General features: G+C 38.5%; 2 protein-coding genes across 6 annotated transcripts in view; one reads left to right on the top strand and one right to left on the bottom strand.

Moving 5' to 3' along the window:
* The window catches only part of LOC124777367 (gametocyte-specific factor 1 homolog), a 36398-nt gene extending 18039 nt beyond the window's left edge, over window positions 1–18359 (bottom strand). Inside the window, exons 1-2 of one of the 5 annotated variants that reach the window (XM_047252748.1) lie at window positions 18228–18359; window positions 5031–5416 (exon numbers count right to left, since the gene is read on the bottom strand). In XM_047252748.1, coding sequence (XP_047108704.1) covers window positions 5031–5408 — 378 coding nt within the window. In that variant the 5' untranslated portion in view covers window positions 5409–5416; window positions 18228–18359. The other 4 variants (XM_047252747.1, XM_047252744.1, XM_047252746.1 and 1 more) reach the window with 4 other exon arrangements.
* LOC124775740 (micronuclear linker histone polyprotein-like) lies at window positions 9447–10916 on the top strand. The gene has a single exon (XM_047250569.1). The coding sequence runs from the start codon at window positions 9447–9449 to the stop codon at window positions 10914–10916; it is 1470 nt and encodes a 489-aa protein (XP_047106525.1).
* Window positions 18360–19530: the final 1171 nt, after the last annotated feature.

Raw genomic sequence — 19530 nt, 5'->3', positions numbered from 1 at the left:
CATCTAATCTTCAGCATTCTTCTGTAGCACCACATTTCAAAAGCGTCTATTCTCTTCTTGTCCCAACTATTTATCGTCCATGTTCCATACATGACTACACTCCATACAAATACTTTCAGAAACGACTTCCTGACAATTAAATCAATACTCTATGTTAACAAATTTCTCTTCTTCAGAAACGCTTTCCTTGCCATTGCCAGTCTACATTTTATATCCTCTCTACTTTGACCATCATCAGTTATTTTGCTCCCCAAATAGCAAAACTTCTTTACTACTTTAAGTGTCTCATTTCCTAATCTAATTCCCTCAGCATCACCCGACTTAATTCCACTACATTCCATTATCCTCGTTTTGCTTTTGTTGGTGTTCATCTTATATCCTCCTTTCAAGACACTATCCATTCCATTCAACTGCTCTTCCAAGTCCTTTGCTGTCTCTGACAGAATTACAATGTCATCGGCGAACCTCAAAGTTTTTATTTCTTCTCCATGGATTTTAATACCTACTCCGAATTTTTCTTTTGTTTCCTTCACTGCTTGCTCAATATACAGATTGAATAACATCGGGGAGAGACTACAACCCTGTCTCACTCCCTTCCCAACCACTGTTTCCCTTTCATGTCCCTCGACTCTTATAACTGCCATCTGGTTTCTGTACAAATTGTAAATAGCCTTTCGTTCCCTGTATTTTACCCCTGCCACCTTCAGAATTTGAAAGAGAGTATTCCAGTCAACATTGTCAAAAGCTTTCTCCAAGTCTACAAATGCTAGAAACATAGGTTTGCCCTTCCTTAATCTAGCTTCTAAGATAAGTCATAGGGTCAGTATTGCCTCACGTGTTCCAACATCTCTACGGAATCCAAACTGATCTTCCCTGAGGTCGGCTTCTTCCAGTTTTTCCATTCGTCTGTAAAGAATTCGTGTTAGTATCTTGCAGCTGTGACTTATTAAACTGATAGTTCGATAATTTTCACATCTGTCAACACCTGCTTTCTTTGGGATTGGAATTATTATATTCTTCTTGAAGTCGAAGGGAATTTTGCCTGTCTCATACATCTTGCTCACCAGATGGTAGAGTTTTGTCAGGACTGGCTCTCCCAAGGCCGTCAGTAGTTCTAATGGAATGTTGTCTACTCCCGGGGCCTTGTTTCGACTCAGGTCTTTCACTGCTCTGTCAAACTCTTCACGCAGTATCATATCTCCCATTTCATATTCATCAACATCCTCTTCCATTTCCATAATATTGTCCTCAAGTACATCGCCTTTGTATAGACCCTCTATATACACTTTCCACCTTTCTGCCTTCCCTTCTTTGCTTAGAACTGGGTTTCCATCTGAGCTCTTGATGTTCATACAAGTGGTTCTCTTTTCTCCAAAGGTCTCTTTAATTTTCCTGTAGGCAGTATCTATCTTACCCCTAGTGAGATAAGCCTCTACATCCTTACATTTGTCCTCTAGCCATCCCTGCTTAGCCATTTTGCACTTCCTGTCTATCTCATTTTTGAGACATTTGTATTCCTTTTTGCCTGCTTCATTTACTGCATTTTTATATTTCTCCTTTCATCAATTAAGTTCAATATTTCTTCTGTTACCCAAGGATTTCTACTAGCCCTTGTCTTTTTACCTACTTGATCCTCTGCTGCCTTCACTACTTCATCCCTCAAAGCTACCCATTCTTCTTCTACTGTATATCTTTCCCCCTTTCCTGTCAATTGTTCCCTCATGCTCTCCCTGAAACTCTGTACAACCTCTGGTTTAGACAACGTCTGGTTTAGTCAGTTTGTCCAGGTCCCATCTCCTTAAATTCCTACCTTTTTGCAGTTTCTTCAGTTTTAATCTACAGATCATCACCAATAGATTGTGGTCAGAGTCCACATCTGCCCCTGGAAATGTTTTACAATTTAAAACCTGATTCCTTAATCTCTGTCTTACCATTATATAATCTATCTGAAACCTGTCAGTATCTCCAGGCTTCTTCCATGTATACAGCCTTCTTTTACGATTCTTGAACCAAGTGTTAGCTATGATTAAGTTGTGCTCTGTGCAAAATTCTACCAGGCGGCTTCCTCTTTCATTTCTTCCCTCCAATCCATATTCACCTATGTTTCCTTCTCTCCCTTTTCCTACTACCGAATTCCAGTCACCCATGACTATTAAATTTTCGTCTCCCTTCACTATCTGAATAATTTCTTTTATTTCATCATACATTTCTTCAATTTCTTCGTCATCTGCAGAGCTAGTTGGCATATAAACTTGTACTACTGTAGTAGGTGTGGGCTTCGTATCTATCTTTGCCACAATAATGCATTTACTATGCTGTTTGTAGTAGCTTACCCGCATTCCTATTTTCCTATTCATTATTAAACCTACTCCTGCATTACCCCTATCTGATTTTGTACTTATAACCCTGCAGTCACCTGACCAGAAGTCTTGTTCCTCCTGCCACCAAACTTCACTAATTCCCACTATATCTAACTTTAACCCATCCATTTCCATTTTAAAATTTTCTAATCTACCTGCCCGATTAAGGGATCTAAAATTCCACGCTCCGATCTGTAGAATGCCAGTTTTCTTTCTCCTGACAACGACGTCCTCTTGAGTAGTCCCCGCCCGGAGATCCGAATGCGGGACTATTTTACCTCCGGAATATTTTACCCAAGAGGACGCCATCATCATTTAACCATACAGTAAAGCTGCATGCCCTCGGGAAAAATGACGGCTGTAGTTTCCCCTTGCTTTCAGCCGTTCGCAGTACCAGCACAGCAAGGCCGTTTTGGTTAGTGTTACAAGGCCAGATCAGTCAATCATCCAGACTGTTGCCCTTGCAACTACTGAAAAGGCTGCTGCCCCTCTTCAGGAACCACACGTTTGTCTGGCCTCTCAACAGATACGCCTCCCCACCAACGGCAAGGTCCATGGTTCATGGGGGGGGGGGGGGGGGGCAGACAATCATAGGAGAAAGAAAATGACCTTAGAAATGAAACAAAATCATTGAAAAACGTGAACATAGTGTGAGTGTTGCTGATTTAGCGTGTACATACATGAACTATTTGCATTATCCTCAAGAACAAGGACAAAATTAAGGAGACATATGCTAAACAACTGTTTCATATTCTGGATTATGTCGAAGGGCTGTTCCTTATATGGATAAATGAAAAGTAATTGCAAGGCGAGAATGATTTTCGCTGACCTTGTTAAGAAGACACCAAAATCACCAGTGGTCGAAGAAGTGTTATGGAAAGCTGTGGGTGGTTTGAGAAGTTTAAAAGAACAATTGGCACCCACAGCACTGCGAGGCACGGCGAAGCAGCTAGTTCCGATACAAAGGCAGCAGAGAATTTCATCAGCAACTTCAAGGTTCTCATAGATTCTGAGGGTTATCTGCTGCAATATGTTTGTAATTTTGACAACACAGGTCTACTCTGGAAAAAGGTACCAAAGCGTACCTTTGAAGCAGCAGAGGAGAATGCACTGCCCAGTCACAAGCCGATGAAAGTTAATCTCACACTGCTATTCTGAGCCAACACAGGCGGTGATTTGAAAATTAAACTGCTGCTTGTTTACCATTCAGAAACTCCAAAAGCCTTCAAGAATTATTAAGTCCAGAAGAGCAGGTTAAATGTGATGTGGAGGTCCAACAACAAGGCTTGCGTAATACATGATCTTTTTTGTGTAGGATCAATGAAGTGTTTGGTCCTCTGGTGAATAAAAACTTTTCTTGAGATGGATCTGCCACTCCACGTCTTGTTCGTTATGGACAACACTGACCAAATTTCAATTCATCAAGATATAATTTCTGTCTCCCAACACCACTGTTATCCCAGCCTACAGACTAGCAGACTATTTCTAGAAGATGCTCTACACTAAAGCATTCTTCAAGCATTGTTCAGAATAGACTGACATTGTCTGCGTCAAGATGATCAAGAAAGCATGGGAAGGGGTTACAAAGAACTCTCACTTACACTTGGCAGAAGCTTTGTCCAGAGTGCATTGTCGAATGTGACAAAGCATTTGCGTCAGTACCTGTGGAGCCTGTAGTCAATGAAATTGTGTATTTGGCCAACAGCATGGGACTAGAATGATATCAATGACGTTGCGGAAGATCACAACCAAGACCTAACCACCAAAGAGCTTATGGAGTTGCAGTGTATTACACAGCAGGAAGTTGTTGAAAGGAGTTCGGAGGAGGAGGTGGTAACAGCAAAGCAAAAGTCTTCTGATGCAATAAGAGAATGCTGAAAGCATGGGTATCAGTCGCATAATACATTGAAAAGCATCACCCCAATAAAGCAGTCATTATGCATGCTACAAATTTATTTGATGATAATGCTGTGTTGCATTTTCGTCAAGTTTTGAAGTGTCAGTTTCCTAATAAAAAAGAATTAGTTCTGTATCATGAATAGTAAAGTACATAATAACTGTATGTGTAATTTTCTTTGAACAAATGGCATGAATAACTTAAAACTTTTAGTGCTTTTTCTGCATGGAATGCATTATTGTATTTTACATTAATTTATATGGGATAAATTGTATCGCTTAATGAGTGTTTCACACTACGAGTAAGATTCTGAACTTAAGTACATTCTGTGCGCATGGAACAACCAAGACCTCAAAATAACTACAACATCAAGGAATGACACATGGGACAAATATATATTGCAGGAAAGAAAACTTTAGCACAAATCTTTAGTTGGGCCAAGTACAAGTACATTTATACTGTTTGCACTTAATATTAAGTTAGGCCTGATGAATCACACAAAGTCTTGAGAAACAGAGAAGATTTTAATCATGTGAAAGAAGTCTTTCCCCCAAGATCAGTGATGCCAATTTGAAAGAAGATGTGTTCACTGCACCACAATACAGAAAATTACACTCGAGACGTCCGACACTAAACTCATAGAAAAAAATTTTAAGTTTGCTAACAATTGTTAGTGACGTACTGGGTATTTGAATGCTAACACACTTTGATCACTGAAACATGTACAGCCAGGAATTTTAACTTAAGATTTATATAATGAATAGCTTACAAACCTGCTTTGCTACAAAAATTGGAGCTGGTCCTGCCTTCAGACTGGGATCATATCCTGCACCAACTTGTGTGTCCCAGTTCTCTTCACAGTCAATTTCTGGCACATCAAATGGAGCTGCTTTTATTTCACCCGAGTCTGCCTCATCCGTAAGACGATAAAATTGCTGCTCAATTATTTTCTTGCTGGGACAAGTCTTCAGATGATACTGGTAATCAGGCACAGGAACAACATGAGTAGCATTAAATGGGCAGATCTGCATTTCTGCCATGGGATGATTTCTGCGGCATTTTACTATATGTATCTGCATTCTAGATCTTCGTATCTGATGAGCCTTCTCATAAGGGCATGTCTCAAGAGGGTCATCTTGGTCTGTGTACATTATGATGCCTACGGAGGAATTACACATGGAGAAAAGTTAATGCCAATTAAAGAGTTGTAGCACAAATTTCAAGTACTATTACAATAAATCATTTCTTACTATGCAGTTACTATCTAACATACTCTTGCACACTATCATCAAAGGAAATGTAACCTGTATTTTATTTCAGATTGGTTTAGCTTTTCTAAACATAATTTTACAAATGGAAGATTGGATAAACAAAGAAATTTAAATGGGCCATAAGAAAAATAGGAGCAGTATGTTCAAATTTACTTCAGCTTTGGACAGGTTTTTTTTTTTTTTTTTTTTTTTTTTTTTTTTTTTTTTTTTTAGTATTTAAGGTCTTCCCTTTTACCATATTTTATAGCTCATTACAAAAATCAAGAAAAATTTTAGCAAATTCAGCCATGTTGCTACATGCAGGACAGAAACACTTAATGTTTCCAAAGTAATGGGGATATTATGCAAGTCCTGTAATCTGGGGGGGGAGGGGGGGGGGGGGGGGGAATCTAATATTTACATTGCATTAAGCCATATCAAGTAATCTACAGGTCTCACTATCGTAACTGAATTTGTTCAAATTTGGTGTGCAGATCTGTTAAATGACCAAAGAAAGATTTACAAACTTTCAGCTCTCAAATTTTAATACCAATCCTGCAGAAAAAATTCAGAGAACTTAATGTTAAAGCTCTCCCCTCACTATATACAGCTTTTTGTGACAATTATGCACTTTAAAGTAGATAGTACAGCACAGTTAAATAGACACATACACTATCACAAAATGAGAAACGGGAACAAATTAACTATATAGGAAGAACATCAAATTAACAAAGAAAGATTCTTTAGCTGTTATGGATACTGTATACAATAAGTGACCACTAACAATAAAATGTATTGAAAGGGCATCTGTATTCAGAAATAATTAAGAGATTAATGTAGTCTTTTCATCTATGTAGCCCAAGAGTGCCTAGAAGTTACATCTACATCTACGTGATTACTCTGCTATTAACAAAAAAGTGCCTGGCAGAGGGTTCAATGAACCACCTTCATGCTGTCTCTCTACCGTTCCACTCTCAAACGGCACACGGGAAAAACGAGCACTTAAATTTATCGTGATGATCATTTCTCCCTATGTAGGTGGGTGCCAACAGAATGTTTTCGCAACCTGAGGAGAAAACTGGTGATTGAAATTTCACGAGAAGATCCCGTTGCAACAAAAAACGCCTTTCTTTTAATGATTGCCACTCCAATTCACTTATGTCTGTGACACTATCTCCCCTATTTCGCGATCAAACAAAACAAGCTGCCCTTCTTTGTACTTTTTCAATGTCATCTGCCAGTCCCACCTGATGCGGATCCCACATCGCACAGCAATACTCGAGAATAGGGCGGACAAGTGTGGTGTAAGCAGTCTATTTGGTAGACCTGTTGCACCTTCTAAGTGTTCTGCCAATGAATCGTAGTCTTTGGTTAGCTCTACCCACAATATTATCTATGTGATCGTTCCAATTTAGGTTATTTGTAATTGTAATCCTTAAGTATTTAGATGAATTTACAGCCTTCAGATTTGTGTGACCTATCGCGTAATCGAAATTTAGCTGATTTCTTTTAGTATTCATGTGAATAACTTCACACTTTTCCTGACTGGTGGTGTCATGATATGAAACCCACAAGCAACAATGTCATTAAAAAAAGTTTCCATTCAAAGTGAAGCAACAATTCTCATACACAAAAAGCCTGGAAAAATTGTGTGTGAAAAAAACAAAAAAAAAAAAAACAGAATAGATTCAAGTTTGGTTCAAGTGATGGAAAAAACAACTTCACAGAAATGGACAGTGTGCCATTACTAAGATTAAAAAATAAAGTCAGTGCTATGAAAACTGAAGGTGTAAAGAAACTCCTTAAGTATTTTGACGACAACACTCAGATGACTCAAGAATGTTTTATACATAGAAACTCTTCAAGGTCGCAGTAACAATGGCATTGACAAAGCTAAAGCTGCAACAATATATGATTATGATGAACCAATTTATTACAAGGATTGTAATATATTAACTTTCCAGTTATTCACAAATAACAGGCCATTGGTTATTCTAAGGAATTGTGATACGTGTAGTTGTTCAATTTTGCAAAAACTTTGTGGTTTCATTGCGTATTTCCTTGTAATACTTCCACAAAATTATTATTTGGATGCAACTTTTATTTAATACCCCAGTGAGAAAAAAAATCTAATGTGTTTTTACATTTCTGTTTCATGTGTTTCTAAAGTTATTCAATAAAAGGTGTTTCTTGAAATTTTATTTCTTTTAGATTTTCAGTTTTGCAAGAAATGACTTCTGGAGACTAGAAATCTACTATGTAGGAATGAGCATGGGTTTCGAAAAAGATGATCGTGTGAAACCCAGCTCGCGCTATTCGTCCACGACACTGAGGTCCGTAGACATAGGTTCTCAGATAGATGACGTGTTTCTTGACTTCCTCAAGGCGTTTGATACAGTTCCCACAGTCGTCTAATGAACAAAGTAAGAGCATATGGACTATCAGACCAATTGTGTGATTGGATTGAAGAGTTCCTAGATAACAGAACGCGGCATGTCATTCTCAATGGAGAGAAGTCTTCCAAAGTAAGAGTGATTTCAGGTGTGCCACAGGGGAGTGTCGTAGGACCGTTGCTATTCGCATTATATATAAATGACCTTGTGGATAACATCAGAAGTTCACTGAGGCTTTTTGTGGATGATGCTGTGGTATATCGAGAAGTTGTAACAATGGAAAATTGTACTGAAATGCAGGAGGATCTGCAACGAATTGACGCATGGTGCAGGGAATGGCAATTGAATCCCAATGTAGGCAAGTGTAATGTGCTGCGAATACACAGAAAGAAAGATCCTTTATCATTTAGCTACAATATAGCAGGTCAGCAACTGGAATCAGTTAATTCCATAAATTATCTGGGAGTAGGCATTAGGAGTGATTTAAAATGGAATGATCATATAAAGTTGATCATCGGTAAAGCAGTCGCAAATGCAATCTGAAAACAAACGAAGTAGGTTACAGTACACTTGTTTGCCCACTGCTTGAACACTGCTCACCAGTGTGGCATCCGTACCAGATAGGGTTGACAGAAGAGAGAGAAGATCCAACGGAGAGCAGCGCGCTTTGTTACAGGATCATTTAGCAATCGCGAAAACGCAATGGAGATGATAGATAAACTCCAGTGGAAGACTTTGCAGTAGAGACGCTCAGTAACTCAGTTACAGCCTTTTGTTGAAGTTTCAAGAATATACCTTCACCAAGGAGTCAAGCAGTATATTGCTCACTCCTACGTACATCTCACGAAGAGACCATGAGGATAATATCAGAGAGATTAGAGCCCACACAGAGGCATACCGACAATCTTTCTTTCCACGAACAATATGAGGCTGGACTAGAAGAGAGAACCGATAGAGGTACTCAAAGTACCCTCCGCCACACACCGTCAGGTGGCTTGATGAGTATGGATGTAGATGTAGAGTAGATTTCTTGCATCAACATCATGCCAAAATTGACCTTGGACAACAAACTGTGGAACATGGTGGAATGTTATTTCAGGTAGGGGAAACTGTTGTCAATGCAGAGCTGTTGCAAGGGGCATTCAATGTAATGAACAAACCAACTGAGCCACGTACATTAGCATTAAGGCTTAATTCGCGTAAGTGTGTGTCTAGTGGCACCGAGAAGTCACTTTGGGTAAGTGTAGAGGCAAGTTTACCTGTGGGTACGATATGTGATATTGAACCATTGGAGGATAATGAAGTTTTGGATTCATTAGGTTGTTTTGTGAAATGCTTGCGGAGTACGGATGTAGATGTAGAAATGGTCCTCAACCACATTTCTATCTTATCGTGCTTATGGTAAGGAACTCTTTGGTGGTGGGTATTCATCTAAGCAGGATTAAGTTTTCATCGAATTAAGATGTGTTTATTGTGTTATACATATAATTGAAATTGTATATGTTCTTATTACATCTATAGAATGCACTTTGTCAACAAATGAATAATGGAGTTAATTAAAAAAGTACAACAGCAAAAGGAAAAGGAAAAGTACAACAGCAAAAGGAAAAGGAAAAGTACAACAGCAAAAGGAAAAGGAAAAGTACAACAGCAAAAGGAAAAGGAAAAGTACAACAGCAAAAGGAAAAGGAAAAGTACAACAGCAAAAGGAAAAGGAAAAGTACAACAGCAAAAGGAAAAGGAAAAGTACAACAGCAAAAGGAAAAGGAAAAGTACAACAGCAAAAGGAAAAGGAAAAGTACAACAGCAAAAGGAAAAGGAAAAGTACAACAGCAAAAGGAAAAGGAAAAGTACAACAGCAAAAGGAAAAGGAAAAGTACAACAGCAAAAGGAAAAGGAAAAGTACAACAGCAAAAGGAAAAGGAAAAGTACAACAGCAAAAGGAAAAGGAAAAGTACAACAGCAAAAGGAAAAGGAAAAGTACAACAGCAAAAGGAAAAGGAAAAGTACAACAGCAAAAGGAAAAGGAAAAGGAAAAGTACAACAGCAAAAGGAAAAGGAAAAGGAAAAGTACAACAGCAAAAGGAAAAGGAAAAGGAAAAGTACAACAGCAAAAGGAAAAGGAAAAGGAAAAGTACAACAGCAAAAGGAAAAGGAAAAGGAAAAGTACAACAGCAAAAGGAAAAGGAAAAGGAAAAGTACAACAGCAAAAGGAAAAGGAAAAGGAAAAGTACAACAGCAAAAGGAAAAGGAAAAGGAAAAGTACAACAGCAAAAGGAAAAGGAAAAGGAAAAGTACAACAGCAAAAGGAAAAGGAAAAGGAAAAGTACAACAGCAAAAGGAAAAGGAAAAGTACAACAGCAAAAGGAAAAGGAAAAGTACAACAGCAAAAGGAAAAGGAAAAGTACAACAGCAAAAGGAAAAGGAAAAGTACAACAGCAAAAGGAAAAGGAAAAGTACAACAGCAAAAGGAAAAGGAAAAGTACAACAGCAAAAGGAAAAGGAAAAGTACAACAGCAAAAGGAAAAGGAAAAGTACAACAGCAAAAGGAAAAGGAAAAGTACAACAGCAAAAGGAAAAGGAAAAGTACAACAGCAAAAGGAAAAGGAAAAGTACAACAGCAAAAGGAAAAGGAAAAGTACAACAGCAAAAGGAAAAGGAAAAGTACAACAGCAAAAGGAAAAGTACAACAGCAAAAGGAAAAGTACAACAGCAAAAGGAAAAGTACAACAGCAAAAGGAAAAGTACAACAGCAAAAGGAAAAGTACAACAGCAAAAGGAAAAGTACAACAGCAAAAGGAAAAGTACAACAGCAAAAGGAAAAGTACAACAGCAAAAGGAAAAGTACAACAGCAAAAGGAAAAGTACAATAGCAAAAGGAAAAGTACAACAGCAAAAGGAAAAGTACAACAGCAAAAGGAAAAGTACAACAGCAAAAGGAAAAGTACAACAGCAAAAGGAAAAGTACAACAGTAAAAGGAAAAGTACAACAGTAAAAGGAAAAGTACAACAGTAAAAGGAAAAGTACAACAGTAAAAGGAAAAGTACAACAGTAAAAGGAAAAGTTATCTGCACTTTCCTCTACTGAATTTAAGTTGCGCAAAAAGTAGTGATTCACAAAGCTATGACACTCTGACAACAGGCTCTTGAAATTAAATGTCCAACAGATATTCGAAATGTTTTCAAATGTAAATTGAAGTAGTTTCTCCTTAATGGCTCCTTTAACATGGATGAGTTAGACTGGTAAGCTTTTAGACACATGAAGACCCACAAATAATTTGTCTATCCAATATTTTGCTTAACTGACACATGGTAGCATTTATCACGAAAATGATAAGCAGAAAAAATGCTGTCGGGGCACACAAAAGGCTAATAGGCTCCTATTCAAAAGGCTGACTGAGAAGTGAGGTACCAGCTACCTCGTTCTACTTTCCTCAGCACCTCTAAAAATTTTCCCAAAAAAATATGGTATGTGAACATATTCACTCTTTAACATGCAACTCACATCTTATTCCCACAAGCACCCTTAACTGTAACTCACTCACACCCACTATTGCTAGTCCATTACTCATATCCATCCACTACCACTTGCCCGTTCTCATTCATTCATCCCAACTCACTGTTATTATATCTGAGTGTCTACCTTTCACTGCCTTCTGTCTCACTGTCAGTCTCTCTGGTTCTGTCCTCCTCCAACCACCTTCACCTCCTCTCACTATTACAGACTCACAAGAGACTCACCCTTGCGCTCTCTCTCTCTCTCTCTCTCTCTCTTCTCTCTCTCTCACTATCACTATCTCTTTCATTCCTTCTTAATGCCGCTGCTTCTTTCCACTGTCTCTCCCTCTCTCTCTCTCTCTCTCTCTCTCTCTCTCTCTCTCTCACACTGTCATTGTCATAGACATCATCATCATCATCATCATCATCATCTCTTACCCACATTCTCCTCCTCAATTTCTCTCCCACTGATACTGTCTCCTTCACTTGTTTCCTAGTACTGTTCTGTCATTGTCTACTGCACTGAAGCAGCAAAGAAACTGGCATAGGCATGTGTATCCAAATAGAGAGATATTTAGACAGGCAGATTATGGTGTTGTGGTCAGCAATGCCTATGTAAGACAAGTGACTGTCACAGTTGTTAGATTGGTTACTGCTGCTGCAGGGGCAGATTATCAAGGTTTAAGTGAATTTGAATGTGGTGATATAGTCGGCACACAAACGATGGTACACAGCATCTCCGAGGTAGCGATGAAGTGAGGATTTTCCCGTATGACCATTTCAAGAGTGTACCGTGAATATCAGGAAACTGGTCAAACATAAAATCTCCAACATCACTGTGGCTGGAAAAAGATACTGCAAGAATGGAACCAACAATGCAAATTTCTGCAGATTTCAATGCTGGACCATCAACAAGCGTCATTCAAAGAAACATCATCGATATGGATTTTCGGAGTCTAAGGCCCACTTGTGTACCCATGATGACAGCACAAGACAAAGCTTTACGCAATCCCTGGGCCCATCAACACCAACATTGGACTGTTGATGACTGGGAACATGTTACCTGGTCAGACGAGTCTGGTTTCAAATTGAATCAAGCAGACACGGATATGGAGACAACTTCGTGAATACGTGGACCTTGCATGTCAGCAAGGAAATGTTCCAACTGGTGGAGGCATTGTAATGGCGCGGGGCGTGTGCAGTTGGAGTGATATGGGACCCCTGGCACCTCTACATATGACTGACAGGTGACACGTACATAAGCATCCTGTCTCATCATCTGCATTCGTTCATATCCATTGTACATTCCGAGACTTTGGCAAATCCAGCAGGACAATGCAACACCTCACACACCCAGAATTGCTACAGAGTGGCTCCAGGAACACTTATGAGTTAGAACACTTCCGCTGGCCACTGAACTCCCCGGACACGAATGTTATTGATTATATCTGGGATGCCTTGCAATGTGCTGTTCAGAAGAGATCTCAACCTACTCTTACTCTTACAAATACAGGGTGTTACAAAAAGGTACGGCCAAACTTTCAGGAGACATTCCTCACACACAAAGAAAGAAAATATGTTATGTGGACATGTGCCCGGAAACGCTTACTTTCCATGTTAGAGCTCATTTTATTACTTCTCTTCAAATCACATTAATCATGGAATGGAAACACACAGCAACAGAACGTACCAGCGTGACTTCAAACACTTTGTTACAGGAAATGTTCAAAATGTCCTCCGTTAGCGAGGATACATGCATCCACCCTCCGTTGCATGGAATCCCTGACGAGCTGATGCAGCCCTGGAGAATGGCATATGGTATCACAGCTGTCCACAATACGAGCACAAAGAGTCTCTACATTTGGTACCGGGGTTGCGTAGACAAGAGCTTTCAAATGCCCCCATAAATGAAAGTCAAGAGGGTTGAGATCAGGAGAGCGTGGAGGCCATGGAATTGGTCCGCCTCTACCAATCCATCGGTCACCGAATCTGTTGTTGAGAAGCTTCGACTGAAATGTGCAGGAGTTCCATCGTGCATGAACCACATGTTGTGTCGTACTTGTAAAGGCACATGTTCTAGCAGCACAGGTAGAGGTATCCCGTATGAAATCATGATAACGTGCTCCATTGAGCGTAGGTGGAAGAACATACCGACGAAGCTAAAATGAGCTCTAACATGGAAATTAAGCGTTTCCGGACACATGTCCACATAACATCTTTTCTTTATTTGTGTGTGAGGAACGTTTCCTGAAAGTTTGGCCGTACCTTTTTGTAACACCCTGTTTATGGACAGCCCTTCAGGATTCATGGTGTCCGTTTCCTCCAGCAATACTTCAGACATTGGTTGAGTCCATGGCATGTCGTGTTTTGACACTTCTGTGCACTCACGGGGACCCTACACGACATCAGGCAGGTGTTTCTCTGGCTCTTCAGCATATGTTCCACTGCCACTACACCCCTCTTTGTCTCACATTACCATTGTCTTCTCAGCTCTTTCTGTGCACTTTATTACTTTTCAGTCTGTTTCCCACTGCCACTGCCTGCTCTTCTCTTCACACATAAAGTGCAGATATATTCATATGCCAAAAGTTTTAAAGGTGCTGAGGAAGGTACACTTTGGCAGCAGATGCTACATTTTTCAAAGTCTTTTAAAACAAGAGCATATTTGATTCTTTTGTCTTCAGATTGAAGCATTTTTCCACAAGTTTCCTTTTTTTTGTTGTTACATCCAGGCATGTCACTCATATGAAATTAACTTTGAATCAGTAGAATTCTGACAGTTTACTTACTGTGAAACTGAAATAACACGACATTATATAATTTTATACCTCAGACAGGGTTTTGTGTGCACAAAAATTTTGCACGTGCCTCAGTACAATAACACAGGATTCCCAGAAGCCTTGTGATAACGGAGACACTTTACAGCATATTTTCCCATGCCAAGTCTCTTTATCCATATTGCAATATAAAAGTAAGTCATGTATATGAAAGAATGGGAAATGTTATGAAAAATTTACTTGACAATTACAAGATAATCACTTAAACAAAAATTTACACGTTTTCCGTTTAAACCAACTGCAGGAAAGAAACTGGTGTGCTGTGAAAATGTGCAGTTTCTCTTTCATCCTCACAGTCAGTTTTAAGCATGATAGCAGGTAATTCAAACCATTACACAAACTTGTTTCTCCCGCATATATAATTTTTAGGGGGGGGGGGAATGGGAAGAGGTGTACCAAACTATATAATGTTTCACTTTCTTCCTCACAGTCCACTTTAAAACAAAATAGCAAAGTTGTGTTGACAGATGATTACTCAGAATGGCCAGATGTGGCTTTCAACTGGCATCCCCAATGCCATTCCAGTGTGCTAATACCAGCACTACCTCGCTCAGTTCACAAATCTAGCAGCAGTAGCACCAGGAGAGGTCTCTCGTGCCCTTATACTATTGGCCCCAAGCGATTAACCCATTCATTTTATTAGTAGGCCACGATTTTATTGCACCTGGAAGGGAGGACCTTTCGGGCAGCTTAACATGAGTTTTCATCATCATACTTCACAAAAACACACCGAAACACTTGATAGTATACACACAACTCCTGAAATCATTCACAGTGCCACTGCACTTGTTGACTGTAAAGTCACCATGTGTTTTTGTAACAGTCACTGAAGGCCAAGTGGAATACCATCTCTGTTGGGTAGTAAGTAACAAACTCTCAATCAAGGATTAGTTGGCAATAACAACAAACAAGACTCAAGGTCAGAGGATGGAAAAAGGAGATGGACAGGAAGGAAGGCGGGGGAGTGTGACGGTGAGGGAGGAAATAGACAGTATGGGGGGAGGGGGGCAGAGGAGGAGGGAGAGGTGGTTGTTCCGCCCCCCCCCCCCTTTCCAATGGTTGGTTGATTTGTGGGGGAGGGGACCAAACAGTGATGTAATCGGTCGTATCGGATTAGGGAAGGTATGCAGAAGAAAGTCTACCGTGCCCTTTCAAATGAACCATCCTGGAATTTTCGTGAAAGGATTTATGGAAATCATGAAAAACCTAAATCAGGATGGCTAAACACTGGTTTGAACCGTCGTCCTACCGAATCGCGAGTCCAGTGTGCTAACCGTTGCACCACCTCACTTTGTAGTTTTCAATGCTACGGATGTAATTGGTTAATTACCATAATTTTCCATGCAGAAAACTAAACTGCACCATTCACAGGCAATTTGATGCATTTTTCTTAGTGTGAGTTACATTCATCCCACTACCCCCTGCGTTTTTATAGTTTATGTACATACATAATAAGCAACAAAATATTCATAATTTGTTATGTAAATTAACCTTCTGGGTTTACCTAAGCAATTTTGATTATTTATTATGAAAAGTGAGTAACATATAGGGTACTAAGACTTTGGATTACATTACATATGAACGTGTTATTGGAACTTTTACTTTGTATCCACATTTGTTGCCTTCATGTTGCATACAAATGTAACCACAACAAAGGTTTTGTTAAGACATCACACTAATGCTTTGCTGCTTCTACACAGTTCAACACTGACCGTGACCACCACTGCTGAATGACACAGTCTTTCAATTTTCTATTAATAATTATACATGTATCCCAATATGGGTTGTGCTTGTTACAAAACTTTTCCTTTTACATTCCTCTGGCTTCCCAACGACCACATTCAGAAACACCATATGACACACATGCGTTAACTTTTGTAATGAACTACGCTCCATCTTTTACAGCCATCCATTCTCAATCTGTCAGCAGTGAAACACCACTATGGACAAATCACTGACTTTTGTTCTATTTTGTAAACTAACACTACCAACACTGACACAGCAGGCACTTGTTTACAACATTGCACCAGTTTAGAAATGGGTCAGTTATATCAAAACGACCAAAGGTTTGGAACTCATAACGTCATTATTTATTAGTTTTGTATGTAAAAAATTAAAATACCTGGAATATCTCAGAAGCACCCTTCTTGTTCTCTCTAAAAAAATTATAGTTTCCACATGTCTACAAAGAACAGGTTGTATGATATAAAATTCTGAACATATTAGGAGCCTACATAAAAGAGCTACTTGAATGTAAACTACATATTTAGAAACACTATACTATAAATATAATGATAAATCAAGTAACAAAAGTTACTTGAAAAAACTTCACAAGAATGATTTTAGCCACCTGCATTTCTGTTGAGCGTTTTACTCGATCTTTCTCCAATGAGGTATAAAAATACTGTTTGGAGAATTTCCATTTTATTCAATTTCATTAACAATTTTGCTTTAAATCTCACTTCTACACTTCCTTCTCAATTCATTTTTTATATATAAAATGAATTTATGACGACAGCTTGTCACCAAAGTCTAGATCCTTCCAGTGAGCATCCTTAGCTCAACCTTTCCTAGCAGGCCTTTACAAACAGCTAATATTTTCAAGGATTTGATAAGAATATATAAATAATCTTAAACAAATGTCTTAAAATTTATTGTCCTTTTCAAGAATGCAAGCAACCTGCCACCATCTTCAAGATCTGGCACTTTTGGTTAAAGTAGTTTTAACCAACCCAACTTCAGTAACACTCAAATCTTCAGAGGAAGTATACTTGATTTACCATTCAATGAGTATAGCTTAACCATTAGAATTTGTTAACTGCATACGTATTATCGATCATTTAAAAAAATACTTGGTCATAACTAAAGCCAAAAATAATTAAATTTCGTTTATCTGGTATTGACTTACAATACTGTTTCTCACAGACACACTGAGAACCTAGAGAAAATCTGATTTTCTAATTTTTTACCAATGATTTCGTACCTCCAAATTTAATTTCGCACAATTCGACCAAATGTGACCAACACTAATTCGGACATTCGGGTACAAATATAACACTTGTGAATGCTAGTGTGTGATAATTCACCAGCGACACAGTTTTATCTTAGTTACTGATGGAGATTTATCTACAGCATGACTCAACATCTAGATTAGGCTGAATCGGCTGTGGGATCGTAGCCTATACTAGGTTAAGGATTTCACGTTCAGAGCTTGAGTGTACAATGTTATGAGCTGCCTTTGTCAATATTGTAAGGAGTAATTTGGATGACTTGTACCAAAATCACACGGAACTGAAGCATACTAGGTCCGATTTAACTGAAGAACCATGTCACACAAAATCTAGTCTACCGCTACGATTATACTCCCAATATCACCCCAACCAGTTCACAATGAAATTACATGGCCAGAATACGAACCAGGTGCGTCCATAAATTAGCTTCCGAAGACGATACATTGGCCACACAAATAAGATTTACTTACTGCTCAATACAAAGAGATGTACCTTTAAATGATTTAAAACTCCGACCAGTAAATTATCACGAAAATCAAATTAACAAATGTTCAGACTTTTCGTCAAAAAAACCTCTTATGACGCGCACACTAATTTATACCAAACACTCGCTCTGCCTTCCCAAACTTCACGTCATTATCCAGCAACCCAATAATCTTCAGACCTTCACGATAAGACAAATTTACTTACAACTTCCAAGCTCGGAGCACCTCTCGCCCACTATTTACACAAAACCCTGCTCGACATTGGTTCAAAGATAACAGCAGAAAAACACGACACGTCATTCGACACAGGGGAAGAATTGTATCACATTATTACATAGACCTGCTATACAATTAGTGCGGAGTACCATAAAAAATTCTACCATATGGATTAACACTTACTTCGCTAAACACAGTTATTTTCAATTAATAAAAAGTTCTTAGTTGAGAGGAGACCGCACAGAAACCACAGCCGCACGCGAAGCAGAAAAATCCTCACCGACAATGAAAAATTCCCAGATTTATCAATCAGACCTTTCCTCCAGAGAAATCCCCCGCCTTTTTTAGGAGTAGGTGGCCCTCTGAATGGAACATACCACGTCCGCGTAACGAAGACTGAATTGGAAATTAAGGTCGGGTCTGCCAGGAAGAAATTTTTGATATTGGTGGGGAGAAAGTGTCGTCGTTTGCTAATATCAGACGTTAGCAAATCTTCAACGCCCTAATCGTTATCCATTATAGTAATGGATTTTGCGCTTTTTGTTTCTTTTTAGGCTTTATTTCATTACTTTGTTAGTTAGTTAGTTACTTTCACGTTCCATGGATTATTTTGCACGATAAAACGTAATGATGTGGAACGAGCTATTTTACACTCACACTGCAAATTAATTTGTACATCTATTTGTACTCTAAACATCACCATATAATAATTTTTTTACACACGGATTGAGTTAGCAATTCCCATCCACCATTTCTTACACATTAAAAACATAGCAATTCTTCTACGGAATAGAAGAAGTTGTCAAGGAGAAACTTTTTCAATTTATTTTTTAATTTTACCTTGCTGTCTGTTAAGACATTCTATATCAGTGGGTAAGTGGTCAAAAATTTTTGTAGCGTTGTGCACCCCTTTCTGTGCTAAAGACAACCTTAATGTTGAGTAATGGATGTCAGTTTTTTCTTCTGGTATTGTAATTATGCACCACATTGTTCCTCTTGAACTTTTTTTATTTACAACTAACTTCATGAGCGAAAAAACGTACTGTGAAAGAGTATGTTTTCACTACACAGTGGAATGTTCGACAATGAATTACATATTTTTTGCAACAGGGCCCAGATATTTGAAAGTGAAAAACTATTTATGTTTTATACTAATGAACAGAGCTGACCCACATAAAGTCTGTAAATAAGAACACAATAATACATTAAGCAATTTTCGTTAAACGAATGTTTCCCAAGTGGAAAAGTTATCTCTATTGAAGGAGAAAAATACAATTACTTCAGACGTTATTTACTGCATAGGAAAAAAAAAATGATAGGTAAGGTAAACATTATCAATTATTTCCTTATAAATATATTTTCATGTTCTTGTATTGGTATGTATGTTATTTTCGCTCGCAAATCAATGTCGATTTTCTGAAATATTTCACTTGTCAACAGTTTACCATTCAGAACTTATCAAGAATGTCTTTTAAGAAGCTTCCTTTGGCTGTTGATAAACTTAAACACTAGTTTCTTGATTCTGATACTACATTCTGACTTTTTGTACCATAGCCGTTTTTCACCATTCGGTACTGGTCTAA

Source organism: Schistocerca piceifrons, chromosome 2, assembly GCF_021461385.2.
Source record: "Schistocerca piceifrons isolate TAMUIC-IGC-003096 chromosome 2, iqSchPice1.1, whole genome shotgun sequence".
Classification (NCBI taxonomy): Eukaryota; Metazoa; Arthropoda; class Insecta; order Orthoptera; family Acrididae; genus Schistocerca; species Schistocerca piceifrons.
This window is presented reverse-complemented; position numbering and strand designations above follow the sequence as displayed.